Consider the following 13,282-nt stretch of genomic DNA (forward strand, 5'->3'; position numbering starts at 1 on the left):
GAAGAAGGTTCTGAAATCTGGATATTAAAAGAGTAAACACACCTAATCTAATCAAAGATTATCTCAAAGTTTGACGATTTTCCTCGTCCACCACAGCTCATCATCCTCACGTAGTTTTTTTCTTTTTTTTCTTTTTTCTTGTTTTTAACAAAAATAAAAGATTGATTCAAACAACATAATACGAAAGTGAACTGTTAATATATGTAACCACATAAGGTTGAGTAGGAACTTGTCATGCTAAACAATCCGTAAACACATTTACAATTTTTAAGATCAAAATTAAAAAGAAATTTGAGAATTCTTCTATATTTATTTTGCTATCATCTAGACAGACAGAAAAGGCCAGCCATTTGGACGATGAAGACATCATCTTCACTAAATCTAAACAGTTTGTGAAAACAACCATCTTCCTAAAATTGTATCTTAATATACATCGCAAAACTCACACAAAAACTTTACTTTAGCGTGAAATGGTGAAAAACTACGCCAAAAATTTGAAGTACCCATGAGTGGAGATGATCCTTGGGACAACAACACAGCCAGCCTACACCAGCAAGCTTGTTTGTGTCCTTTTAAGAACGGTCGACAAAACAACGAAATTCGATAAAAATAGTTGGAAGAGACCCGCCTCCCCTCTCTAACCGAGGCCCAGAAAACATCTACTATAAAAATTCTTTGAAAATGAGTTAATAATATATATACCAAATACTTTTAAATTTAATTAAGTTTGAATAATACTAAATTTTAATGAAGTACTTAAAATTTTATTGACTTACTAAGTAAATACCATTAAGCTGGAGTGGACTCCTTTACAATACTAAAAATCAATTGAGCATAATATACAAATGTAATATCCGATAACACTCATGCCAAACAAAAAAGAACCAAGAACACCGAATTGTAACACATGATTTAGAATCATTACAATCTTAAAGATAATTTGTTCATGCCATTATATTAGAACATTAATGAATAAAACATTTTAATCTGTTTTATCAGACACCTGATTTCTTTTTTTTCTTTTTAAGAGAGATATATATATATATATATATATATATTTTTTTGTTAACTATTAGGTTAAAACAGGCTGTCTCATTAATCAAATTCACACATTAGTGAAAACTGAAATTCAATCTTTTATATGATGGTGTCTTGTATAATTAAATTTACTATTAGCCACTACACTAAAGTTAATTCAGGTGGATATATATATACTTAATACACATCACGAAAAAGTATTTGTTCATGACGTATTTGAAAAGTTGTATAAAAATTAGGCTGCCTAACTTATTATCATAAAAAAAACTACTACGTCGTTATACTTCTACCATGTATTTTGATTGGATATCTTACATACTACATAGTCATAGGAAGGGAAAAATAAAATGTTAGTCCTATTATAGAAAACTATGGTTTAATTTTAAAATATAGTAATTCTAGTAGTACATATGTATTTTTATTATGTATATACTATATGTCTACATATATCTTCACACACAGTTTTTAAAAAAATTAAGACAGTCAAAACTAATCTCTGAAAATTTATGCAATTATTTTTTAAAATGTCATTTTTGATATTGGTTTAATCACTAAAATATCACGAATTTCTTTATGTAAAAAGAGTCTTCTTTTTTTTCTAAAGAAAAAAAGACCTTTGTTTTGAGTTTTTTTTTTTTTTTCGAGTGAGAAAAATAAGAGATTAGCTAACTTATAGTACCCTCAGTACTAACATTAATTATAAAATTTATTATTCCTAACAATTATAACCAAAACAAAAAATCACACGATGATGAGAGGTTCGACGGTAGACTCGGTAGTGACAAGCAAATCACGTGTCCATCGGGCTATGCGGTAGTTTTCGTGACACGTGGCACATAAGTTACAGACGCCATGCTTTGATTATTTTCCGTTAAACCGAATTCTGTAAATCAAGAAAGCCGGTATGGTTGGTTATGGGTAAATGACCGGTTTATAAGGCGGCGGGGATGCCAGATGGGTTTGAACTTTGATAGCTAAGGCGATCATCGTGATTTAGGGAACTGAAAACGAAGTTGATGACAGTGACGTTTGTAGTTGTATTGTTGTACTACTCTACCGATGGCTTTTGGGTTTTTTTACCACGTGACGGCGGTATTCGTAGTTCCCATCGTATATAAAAGATTTGGAACTTAGCGTATATTGAGATAAGCTTTTTGGGCCTAATCAAATATTTTGGGCTAAATAGGCCTGATATTTTTTGTAAACCCAATGATGAGACTCACAGTGGCCTCTTGGGACAACTTCGACTGATACATACATATCGCTCTAACTCTCTACACCACTGATAAGTTTTTTTTTTTTTTAATTTTCTTTTCCGATTGATAGTTGATTATGAAAACAGGTACAGTAGTTGATAATGTAAAAAAGAAGTTGATATTCACTATGGCATAATCATATGACACAAGCAGATGTGTTTTTTTTTTTCAATACACAAGTACACAACAAGATAACTATAAATGTCTCATTTCAAACAATATCGCTAAGAACTAGAAACGAAGCTTAGGAGTAAGAGTTGAGTGATCCTTGTGTGAGCTATGTTATGTAATGTGCAATATATATATATATATAGTTTGATCATACGATTTAGAGCATATAACATAGTAGTATATATGGTGAAATTGACCCACCACCACATGACATAGATCGCTATAATACACATGGGAAGATGATGATGCCGTTCCTTTTCTTCTACCATAAGATATCCTTTTTACTTATTTCCCAACTCCTTCTCCTTTCTTGTTTTTTTTTTTTTTCAATGAATATTTATTCCTAACCTATAATTTAGTTTGCATTATTGCATATGGTTCTTGTGATTATGAGGTTGAGTTGACACCCGAGTTAAAGATATCAAATTCCATTCATATTGATATATGTTAGAGTTTTGATTGGAACATTTGGAATATATTTCAGAATATAAATCAACAAGAAACCACCAAAAATAAAATAAATTTTACTGACAATGTGAATACTGAATGAATAAATTCAACAAAAGTGCATACTATTGTATAACAGTCTAATGTCGGCAGTACATAATAATTCTCTGTGGACATAAATAATTTCGCATTTTCTTGCATAATTTTGGCTGTTAGTCAAACAATTTTTTCATCTCATACTCCACATAAACACGCAAAAAACTGTTTAGAGAAATCACAATTACATATTTATAACTTATATATCTATGCATTATCATATGAAGTCCTCGTAATAAGTGTCTAAGGTTAGATTTTTTTTTTGGACTTCGTGTTTTGGAAAGCAAAAGGAACCTTAAATGACTTTTACAGATGAATATTGAGGATACATTTAAATCAAAATCTAAAACAATATGAAAGCTTTAATTCAAATAACAGCAAAAAAAAAGAGTTTAAACGAACAAAAAAACATATGTAAGAAAAAGGAGAAACGGATTAGGATGTGGAGAAAAAAAAGTGAAAGAACATATTATTGGCTTTGTAGTGTAGTGCCCATAAAAAAAAATATCATCTTGATCATCGTGTCGCTTTAATTAGGAAACACAAAGGAGGGAAAACATAAGAAAAGGTTTACTATTTGATGTCGACATATGAAGTTTCGAAGTATGAATACACGAAAGAGTATTTACATACGTATTTCAACACTAGAAAAAGTTCAAAGATAAAGATGTGATGAATCCAAGTGGATGAATTTGTCTGTCACTTGCATACACTCAAAATCTGAAAAAAAGAAAAGTCAGAACTTGTGAAAATGCGTAAAATGATTGAACAAGTAAACATAATCAAATTAAATTATTATAAACTTGGAACCAAAAAAAAAAGAGAGGGATGAATCATGTTGGTGAGGGGAAACAGGTATTACTGTTAAGAGATGGAATCAAAGCTTAAAAGATTCAGGCCCATCCTCATCATCATCATAGCATGCGACTATATATAAATAAATAAAACTTGATCCAAAATACATTTTATTTTCTTGAAGTACCATTACCATGAGAAAATATATACAGTATATTTGTTTCTAACGTGTATACATGCCGATTTTAAATAAATTATTTGAATATTATTAACTCAATTCATACGAATTTAATTTTAATATTAAAAATCAATATGTGCTGTAAGAAAAATTCAAAGTTGATAATCAAAAATACCTCTTTTTTTTGAGAAAAAGGTTTTTATACTATAACCTTAATCTTTGCGCATGGACAATATTATTATTCTTCTATGTATCATTGTATTTTTTTTTTTTAAAGGGATTCCGAATATTCAAATATTTATAATTATATTCCGGATATTTTAGACCATTATGGATTAGTGTTTTTTTTATATATGTAAAGAAAGTAATAAAATTTTTTTGTGATGGCGAGTGTATGGAGTGGATTAATTTGGGAAAGCTATTCAAAATTTTCATCTTCATACAAATTAGATTTAGAAAGTTATTTGCAAAAGCACTAAAGCAGCTTTAATAATATCTATATCTCTTTCATGAAATTAAGAAATTCTAAAAATTTCGATTATTTGGGGAAACTAAACCCTTTGTTTGTTTTCTTTTTATCTTTCTCTCTCTCTCTCTCTCTATGTTTTTCTTTCCTCTTTCAATTAATGAGCTGAGCTTGATCCCCCACTCAATTCAGACTTCTTCTCTCTTTATCACTACCTCTGTTTTCCAGCCTGTGTGAATCAACAACTGTTCTTGATTTAGAGATACAGAAGGTTCGTTCTTTTTTACTTTCATATTTCTCACATTTGATTTCTTGAACCGTTCTGATTCTCTTTATGGGTTTCTTGTTGTTGTTGTTGTTGTTGTTGTTGTTACCATCATTTAAGTCCTCTCTGTTTGTTTGGTTCCGGTTCATCACTCTGCTCTAGTTTTGTCAACAGTTTTGTTTTCTTTCCTCTTCATCATCACGCCACGCTGCAACAGTTTTGTTTTTTGTTTTGTTTTTTTTTCCGATTCACTTTACTACATTGGATTCCTAAAAAGTGGATCCCTTTGCTCTAAAAACTGTAGCTTTTTCTTCTGAATTTGTGTTAACGTTTCCTGAGATATATATAGCCACAAAGAAAGTGAATGTAAAACTCTCAAGAGAATTTGGGATTTTTTTTTCAGATGTTGGTTATTATGGTTATAGTCATAGATAGACATGTGTTTGTAAGTATCTTCAAATAACGCTTAGATATTTGCCTGGGTTTGATCTGTTTCAGGATGTTGTCAGTTCTCAGTATTCAAGTAATGCCATTTTCATTAGAATATTGTAGAAAAAACATTACTCTCAAAACTCTGTTCTTGATCTTTACGTTTTGTGATTCCTGTAGGTCCTACTTTAGATTAATTTAATCAACAGGGATTAGTAAAAAAAAAGCCGCAGAACATAGATTAATAAGATCCCCAATGGTGGTAAATGTGTCAGTGATAAACAATGAAGACATTCTTTTTAGTAATAATACTCTATTCTGTTGTCAAGATCACATGCTGGATTTTTGATCTTTATTGATGCTTATTTTTTCTGTGTGTTCTAGTTGAGACTGCTTTTAAACTATATACTGATTTCTGCTTATTTTTTTGCATTGCTTCTCAGGGTTTATTAAGTCGAAGGTTTCCGAGAGAGTATATACTTATTAAACATAACACTTATGTAAAAGCTCTCTGCTTGACTAAATTTCTACTAGAGCATAACATTTAAAGATCTGTTGGTGGTACACAAGGAGAGTCTGTTCTCGTCTATATAACAACCGCTGGGATTAAACAAATGGGTGGTTGTGTATCCACTAGTAGTAAGAGTACGTGCAGCAGCTGGAGCAATGGGGAGAAGCCTGTGCGTCGACCATACCTTGGGATTGGTTGTTGTGCGAGCAAAAGGGCGAAGAGAACCTTTTCAGACCACATTGTCTCGTTGCAGAACTTGACTTCTATACCAAATCGGATCACCAGCAGCAGCAAGAGCAGGAGCTCTTGCATTTTCACTCAACAAGGACGCAAGGGTATTAATCAGGATGCCATGATTGTGTGGGAAGTGAGTTTTTCAGACTCTTTTGTTTTGTATTTCTAACAGTATGGAGTATGGTCAACTATAAAGTGGGAGTTGCTGTTGTTTTGTAGGATTTTATGTCTGAAGATGTGACCTTTTGTGGTGTATTTGATGGTCATGGTCCTTATGGTCATCTTGTTGCTAGAAATGTGAGAGACACATTGCCTGTGAAGTTGCAGTCTTTCTTCCATAGGCTTCAGTCGAAGCAAAACGGTTCTAAAGGAACTCGATTCAGAAGAAGTTCAAGCAAATCAGCTGTCCAAGAAGCTGTTAAAGAAGGATCTGATGAAGACAAACTAAAAGGCTTGTGGGGAGAAGCTTTCATGAAGTCATTTAAAGCCATGGATAAGGAACTGCGGTCTCATCCTAATCTGGACTGTTTCTGCAGTGGCAGCACTGGTGTAACAATTCTTAAACAGGTAGTTCTAGAGATCATAGAGCTCTCTTTCGGTTTCAACCATGTTCCCTCTGATCTAGATGATTTCTTTTGATTACTCAGGGGTCTAATCTTTTCATGGGAAACATTGGAGATTCCCGGGCCATCCTTGGATCAAAAGGCAGTAATGATACTATGGTGGCAACTCAACTAACAGTTGATTTGAAGCCGGACTTACCGAGTATGCTTAACACCTTTTCACAATCTTCTTTTTTTTCTTGGCCTGTATGCATTTATCTAATTAGGACGTTACTGTTTTGTGGGTCTGATAGGGGAAGCTGAGAGGATCAAACGGTGTAAAGGTCGAGTATTTGCGCTGGAAGACGAGCCAGAGGTGCCGCGAGTCTGGCTACCTTATGATGATGCACCTGGATTGGCCATGGCTAGGGCGTTTGGTGACTTCTGTCTAAAAGATTATGGAGTCATTTCAATACCTGAGTTCACTCACCGTGTTCTTACAGACAAAGATCAGTTCGTTGTTCTTGCCTCAGACGGAGTAAGTAAACAAGCGATCTTATCTATTTCTTAGCTTCAAGACGAAGGCTTTACTGATCTTTTGAGCTTTATTGAACAGGTATGGGATGTGTTAAGCAACGAAGAAGTTGTTGAGATTGTAGCTTCAGCTACAAGCCGGGCATCAGCGGCTAGGATCTTGGTGAACTCGGCTGCGCGTGAATGGAAACTAAAGTATCCGACTTCCAAAATGGATGACTGTGCAGTGGTGTGTTTGTTTCTGGATGGAAAAATGGATTCTGAGTCGGATTATGATGAACAGGGCTTCTCCTCAGCCACAAATGCTGTAGAATCAGATGATGGCCAAAGATCAGAACCGTGTCTCCAAAGAAACTTCACAGTTAGATCATCATCAGATCAAGAAAATGAGACTAACGGTAATTTGAATACAGAGACTGATGCAGAGGATGAGAAGACGGTAGGTGATCAAAACTGGTTGGGTCTAGAAGGTGTCACACGCGTAAACTCACTTGTCCAGCTTCCCAGATTCTCTGAAGAGAAGTCGAAGACTTGAAGTTAGTTTTTAATGTTATTTCTGATAACTGATCTTGAGAAAATTGTTATGCTTGAGCATTGTGCGCAGCTTGATCTGTTTCTTTTTTTGCTGGTGTTTTGAGTTTGATGTATCTGTATTTCACATTAGATTTGCCTCATCGATTCTATCTTAGAATCCATGAATCAAATGTATATACATGTATTAGGTATCTCTTCAAAAAAGAAAGAATATATGTGCTTGGTGTTCTTCATCCACTTCCTGCTACAGTCTATAGAATCCGGAATCTACATGCTGATGTCGCCTAGTCCTGTCAAGTATTTGCAGGTACAAGTTAGCTTAGAAGAACACTCTGACCAAAACATTTAAACGCTCAAGTCTATTTTTGAAGAGGGGGGTCTCAACAGTTGACAAACCTCACTCGAGTTAGAGTTTGTTTTCTCTAATGCTGGCGCCTCTGCCTTCTCATTTGAGTAACTTCAAGAATTCAAAATGAAAACCAAGAAACTAATATTAGCAACATAAAACTTCTCTTCATGATAGCCGACAAGCTGATATGCCCAACATGTTCAAATAAATAGGATTACAAAGATTAAAGATGAAGAAGACTCACGTCGACAATATAGTGACCCATATGAGTTCAATACAATCCACCCAAAGAAGCCTTTGGTCTACAGGAATTACACCGTATGTAACCAAGTGAGCCAATGGCCAGAGTTTCCAGCCTGCCTGCACAACCAAAATCATGACAAAACATTTTAAAAGACGAACTTTAAAGCTTTCATAAGATTATAAAGACAAAGGTTAGACTGATAATTACAGTGATCATTGGCCAAAATGTGGTCTTGATTTCGCTGAAAATGTCAGCTGGAGATTGAAAACGCAAGAGCCCTAAAACTGTAAAGTATATACTATTCCAAATTGCAGACCACACGGTTTGATCAAAGGCGATTTTTGCAGGGACTACCCACCATTCTTGAAAAGGAAAGAGAGCCTTGAAGAAAAGAAGGATTTGGCGTTCAGCGCATTGTATCAACGACATGTCACTACAACATATCTTGACAGAACAAAGATTGATATTTTTACCTCACAGAATTGGTAGTAATAATGAGAGAGTGAACCATGGAGAGTGAATCCAACAAGACCTGATCTAACTACACGAGATCGATCAAACTCAAATAGTGGTTTTCCTTCATAGCACTGCATAAATAAATAAATTTTACAGCCAAAATGGTCAGAGAGGACTCAAAATTAGAAGCTTTCTAAAGGGGTTTGAGTTTGTTTACTTGTGCAATCCAATCTCCAAGAGAATACACAATTCCACTGATGGCCATTTTCGCCAAAACCGGGTTTGTTTTGAGAATTTGTTCATATGCAACCCAATTGTGTTCAGGCGCATACCTGAGTATCTCGTAGAGAGTCCAACCCTAAGTAGAACAGTAACAATCTATTACATCAAATTTTGGTATAATCTTTATAAAGGAGCAAGCTTTGCAGAAACCTAAGAATCAATCAATCAAAACAAAACCTAAAGCTTACTTGCCAATAGTCATGATCGATGGATAAAAGCTTCGTAACCGCAACAGTACCGGCGGCGAGAACTATGGTTGCGTTGATTCCTCGACTCATCAACCGATCGTTATCTCTATCTTCTCCATCTCCTTCATCTTCTTTTCTTTCTTCTTCTGGCTCGAAATTAACACTTTTCACATCGATTGCTTCTCTGTCTTCAATGATGGAGCCAACAACGATCAAACTCCTCTTCTTTGATGCAATCAATCGTCTCTGATTCTTAAAAGGGTTGAGTCTAGGCAACTGATCGGCGATTCTAATCCGTGAAGGAAGCTTACCGGAGACAACGATGATGGTGGTAGGACAACAACAGAGAGCTGCCATGGAGCTTGTGTACTTCTTCTCAAATCTCAAAGGAAGATCCTTTTTTCCTTTCTCTTCTCGTTGGTTCTCTCCACCGCCAAAGGTTAAGTCTTTAGACTTCACCAAAAAAAAAAAAAGCAGACTTTTGTGACCAAACGGTAGGAAACTGAGCCAAACCGAGTTTCGGTTTAATGTTGATCGATAACCGAAGAAAAAAAATCGAATTAGATAAAAACCGGATTGCACATTTGAAGCCGAAAAAAAGGTCCTACCGAGATTTGAACTCGGGTTACTGGATTCAGAGTCCAATGTCCTGACCACTAGCCCATAGGACCAGTTGCTATGAGCCCTACCATTTCCGGTTAAGACCAGGGCTTGTTCAAGGACTATACCATCGTTGTCTCCACCGCTGCGGCAGTCTCTGTTGAAAGATTCCGATCAAAAGAATATATGTATACGAGCTTGAGTGCTACTACATCTCCTTGATGATTGTGTACTGGCTTTTGGTTAACGATGTTGATAGGATTAGGTTTTCGTGAAATTAGAAAAGATTGGGGCTTTCCTGGTTCTTTTGGCCAATTCCGTTGATTTTAGAGTTTTGGAAAGCTTGGGATCGTAGAGGATGAGAGTTTAGGTGTATGATGAGAGAAAATGGGATCCAACCCAATTCCCAGGTTAGCTTTGATTTCTCATTGATTCGACAACGCATGTAACTGAGATTATGGACAGTTGCAGCCTTACAACCTGAAGATCTTATCAGCATGGTCAAGGGGAACTGTAAGGTAGGGTAGGCCTCACCTGTGGAGAAACTTAGAGCTATGGAAACTGGAGGTTTGGAGATAGGTATCATTTGCTTATATGATTCAGGTTTGAATCTTGTGTAGTAGCTTTGTATCAAGAAATGAATGAGAGAAGTGGCTTTCAGGTACTACTGCCTCATGCATATGGGTTTGTGATTGATGACTTTACAAGAAGGGAAAATTACATGAAGTTTATGTGGTTTTTGGGGCAATATGATTCGTTAAGGAGATCAAGCCAAATGTAGGCCTTATACACCACGTTCATAGATGCATCCATAAGGGGACAACTTAGATTTTTCTGTGTGTTGCATCCAAAGATGTACTGTGTACCCAAAAATTCCGCGTTCACCAACCACGGATAACCAGTTCTCGTCTGGTTAGGAAAGCGCTTCTTGAAACAATTTGAATGTTTCTCAGAGGCTGGTCATGTCAGTACTACCCACGTTTTTTGAATGGTGTCTTGGAGATAAGATGAGCTGGTGACAATTCTGTTTTCTTTGGCTTATATTGAGATTAACGTGCAGCCAGTCCTTTGTTTTACGGTTCTTGATAAGATGTTTAAGGATTTAAGTACCCATCAAGAAGATATTGAGGGAGAAAAGGCTACAGAGATTCATTTGACTAGCGAACCATGATTGTCATTTTGTGTATAGACGGATTTGGGGAGAAAGAAAGAAAGAAAGAAAGTGAAGGGACTTTAAAAGTTAGACCCGTTGAAAGTAGTGGTAGGCCTGTGAAGGTTGAGGTTGAGGGAAGAGCCAGCCTGCCCAAAAAAAAAAAAATATCTTGTGCAACATGTGATGAGTAGTAGCTTGGTCCTACATGCTTATCCAGATATATGCTGAGAAACAAACATCAAAGGTTGGCCACATTTTAGGAAGAACTAAAATTTCTATTGCTAGATTGCTCAAATAGGTGATTATGAGCTCTGTTCATTTAATATTTGCCATATATATTGCTATATGCGCTGAATTATTACAGGGAAAGGGAAAGCAGTTGAAAGAGATCTAACATGATGTAGAGGTTTTGATTTTTAGGAGGCAGAGAGGCTTATCATGGGACCACAGTGGATGATATTGCAAAATACATTATGGTTAAGGTTTGTCTCTGGAGCACATGTTGTGACTGGGATACTCTTATGTGAGAACGCATTAATATCTGTAATAAGTGAAGGATAGAACTTGTGGACGGTAATTCCCGTGACATTTATGGAGGTATCTGTGATGGTTTTTTCCTATTGAAAAGACAAATAAGGAGACCCCAAAAAAGTGAGAACAACAATACACAGAAAAGAAAATATCATCACTTTTTTTCGTTGAAGACAAATAGTGTGGTCAATGACCACTACCCCCCTATATGTTGGGTTAGGAGTTCTACTCATTCTGCATCGCTGAGATACAGAAGTTTTGTCTTCNGCCTGTGAAGGTTGAGGTTGAGGGAAGAGCCAGCCTGCCCAAAAAAAAAAAAATATCTTGTGCAACATGTGATGAGTAGTAGCTTGGTCCTACATGCTTATCCAGATATATGCTGAGAAACAAACATCAAAGGTTGGCCACATTTTAGGAAGAACTAAAATTTCTATTGCTAGATTGTTCAAATAGGTGATTATGAGCTCTGTTCATTTAATATTTGCCATATATATTGCTATATGCACTGAATTATTACAGGGAAAGGGAAAGCAGTTGAAAGAGATCTAACATGATGTAGAGGTTTTGATTTTTAGGAGGCAGAGAGGCTTATCATGGGACCACAGTGGATGATATTGCAAAATACATTGTGGTTAAGGTTTGTCTCTGGAGCACATGTTGCGACTGGGATACTCTTATGTGAGAACGCATTAATATCTGTAATAAGTGAAGGATAGAACTTGTGGACGGTAATTCCCGTGACATTTATGTAGGTATCTGTGATGGTTTTTTCCTATTGAAAAGACAAATAAGGAGACCCCAAAAAAGTGAGAACAACAATACACAGAAAAGAAAATATCATCACTTTTTTTCGTTGAAGACAAATAGTGTGGTCAATGACCACTACTCCCCAATATGTTGGGTTAGGAGTTCTACTCATTCTGCATCGCTGAGATACAGAAGTTTTGTCTTTGATGGAAACTGTAGAAGCTGGTCATGATGATGTTATTGGTTGGTTCGAGCATGTATCGGAGAATGCCTGCAAGGTTCAAAGCGAGACTCTGCGCCGGATTCTTGAGCTCAACTCTGGAGTGGAGTATCTGACGAAATGGCTTGGAACTGTTGATATAGAAAAGATGGACGATTATACCTTGGAAACTCATTTTACTTCCTTGGTCCCTATTGTCTCACATGCTGATTTAGATCCTTATATTCAAAGAATAGCAGATGGAGAGACTTCTCCATTGCTTACACAAGAACCCATCACTGTTTTGTCCCTCAGGTATATTTCTATATGCATCTTTTTTATGTCTCTCTGTGTGTGTATGTGATTTATGTCCTGTCTTGATCCCTTTCTCCTCTTCTTTTTTTTGACGCAGCTCTGGAACAACAGAAGGAAGACAAAAGTATGTTCCGTTTACTCGCCATAGCGCGCAAACTACTCTTCAGATTTTCCGATTATCAGCGGCTTACAGATCAAGGTTTGTTTTCATTTCTTGTCTTTTCTTTTCCATTAAAAACTTCTTCATTTGCTCATAACTTTCTACTATGCTTTTTTTTCGTAAAGGTTTTGTCCAATAAGGGAAGGAGGGAGGATTCTTGAGTTCATATACGCGGGGAAGGAATTTATGACGCAAGGAGGGTTGACAGTAGGAACGGCCACAGCACATTACTACGCGAGTGAAGAGTTTAAAACTAAGCAGGAGACAACAAAGTCCTTCACTTGTAGCCCACAAGAGGTCATCTCGGGAGGTGATTTTGGGCAGTGCACGTATTGTCATCTCCTACTTGGTCTCCATTACTCCAGCCAAGTAGAGTTTGTCGCCTCTGCTTTTTCATACACCATTGTCCAAGCTTTCTCCTTTTTCGAAGACATCTGGAGAGAGATTTGTGCTGACATCAAGGAAGGCAATCTCAACTCAAGAATCACTCTGCCCAAGATGAGGAAAACTGTATTGGCTCTGATCAGACCAAACCCGTCTCTAGCTTCCCATATCGAGGAGA

At 36.1% G+C, this 13,282-nt stretch overlaps 3 protein-coding genes and 1 non-coding gene across 5 annotated transcripts in view; 2 read left to right on the forward strand and 2 right to left on the reverse strand.

The window, feature by feature from the left end:
• On the forward strand, positions 4,509-7,724 carry LOC104707740 (probable protein phosphatase 2C 52). Its single transcript, XM_010424161.2, has 6 exons — positions 4,509-4,718; positions 5,585-6,019; positions 6,106-6,453; positions 6,534-6,651; positions 6,743-6,966; positions 7,045-7,724. The coding sequence occupies exons 2-6, from the start codon at positions 5,756-5,758 to the stop codon at positions 7,495-7,497; spliced, it is 1,407 nt and encodes a 468-aa protein (XP_010422463.1). The 5' UTR covers positions 4,509-4,718; positions 5,585-5,755; the 3' UTR covers positions 7,498-7,724.
• LOC104707739 (protein SYM1) lies at positions 7,591-10,884 on the reverse strand. Of its 2 annotated transcripts, none has more exons than XM_019228602.1 (7): positions 9,016-9,504; positions 8,763-8,903; positions 8,563-8,676; positions 8,297-8,470; positions 8,090-8,205; positions 7,893-7,953; positions 7,591-7,786 (listed from the first exon to the last, which is right to left on the reverse strand). In XM_019228602.1, exons 1-7 carry the CDS (start codon positions 9,370-9,372, stop codon positions 7,781-7,783), a joined length of 969 nt encoding a protein of 322 aa, XP_019084147.1. In that variant the 5' UTR covers positions 9,373-9,504; the 3' UTR covers positions 7,591-7,780. The 2 variants fall into 2 exon arrangements, with proteins under 2 accessions (XP_019084147.1, XP_019084146.1); XM_019228601.1 differs by lacking the exon at positions 7,591-7,786 and adding an exon at positions 9,624-10,884 and having other exon boundaries at positions 7,827-7,953; positions 9,016-9,468.
• TRNAQ-CUG lies at positions 9,615-9,686 on the reverse strand. Its single transcript has one exon. It is a non-coding gene; the product is annotated as a tRNA-Gln (tRNA).
• The window catches only part of LOC104707741 (jasmonic acid-amido synthetase JAR1), a gene marked incomplete in the record, with an annotated part of 4,227 nt that continues 2,414 nt past the window's right edge, over positions 11,470-13,282 (forward strand). The window contains 4 exon segments of the mRNA XM_019228600.1: positions 11,470-11,565; positions 12,252-12,560; positions 12,658-12,759; positions 12,846-13,282. Of these exon segments, the coding sequence (XP_019084145.1) occupies positions 12,253-12,560; positions 12,658-12,759; positions 12,846-13,282 (847 nt within the window).

The sequence above is a fragment of the Camelina sativa genome, chromosome 8 (genome assembly GCF_000633955.1).
Source record: "Camelina sativa cultivar DH55 chromosome 8, Cs, whole genome shotgun sequence".
In the NCBI taxonomy this organism is placed as follows: domain Eukaryota; kingdom Viridiplantae; phylum Streptophyta; class Magnoliopsida; order Brassicales; family Brassicaceae; genus Camelina; species Camelina sativa.

Bases quoted from the DNA above. Each gene is read 5' to 3' on its own strand.
- LOC104707740 (XM_010424161.2), top strand. From the start codon at position 5,756: ATGGGTGGTTGTGTATCCACTAGTAGTAAGAGTACGTGCAGCAGCTGG. The intron at 6,020-6,105 runs GTGAGTTTTTCA...GTTGTTTTGTAG, and splicing joins ATGCCATGATTGTGTGGGAA to GATTTTATGTCTGAAGATGT. The intron at 6,652-6,742 runs GTATGCTTAACA...TGGGTCTGATAG, and splicing joins TTTGAAGCCGGACTTACCGA to GGGAAGCTGAGAGGATCAAA.
- LOC104707739 (XM_019228601.1), bottom strand. From the start codon at position 9,372: ATGGCAGCTCTCTGTTGTTGTCCTACCACCATCATCGTTGTCTCCGGT. The intron at 8,904-9,015 runs GTAAGCTTTAGG...TGTTCTACTTAG, and splicing joins TCGATCATGACTATTGGCAA to GGTTGGACTCTCTACGAGAT. The intron at 8,471-8,562 runs GTAAAAATATCA...CTTTTCTTCAAG, and splicing joins ATTACTACCAATTCTGTGAG to GCTCTCTTTCCTTTTCAAGA.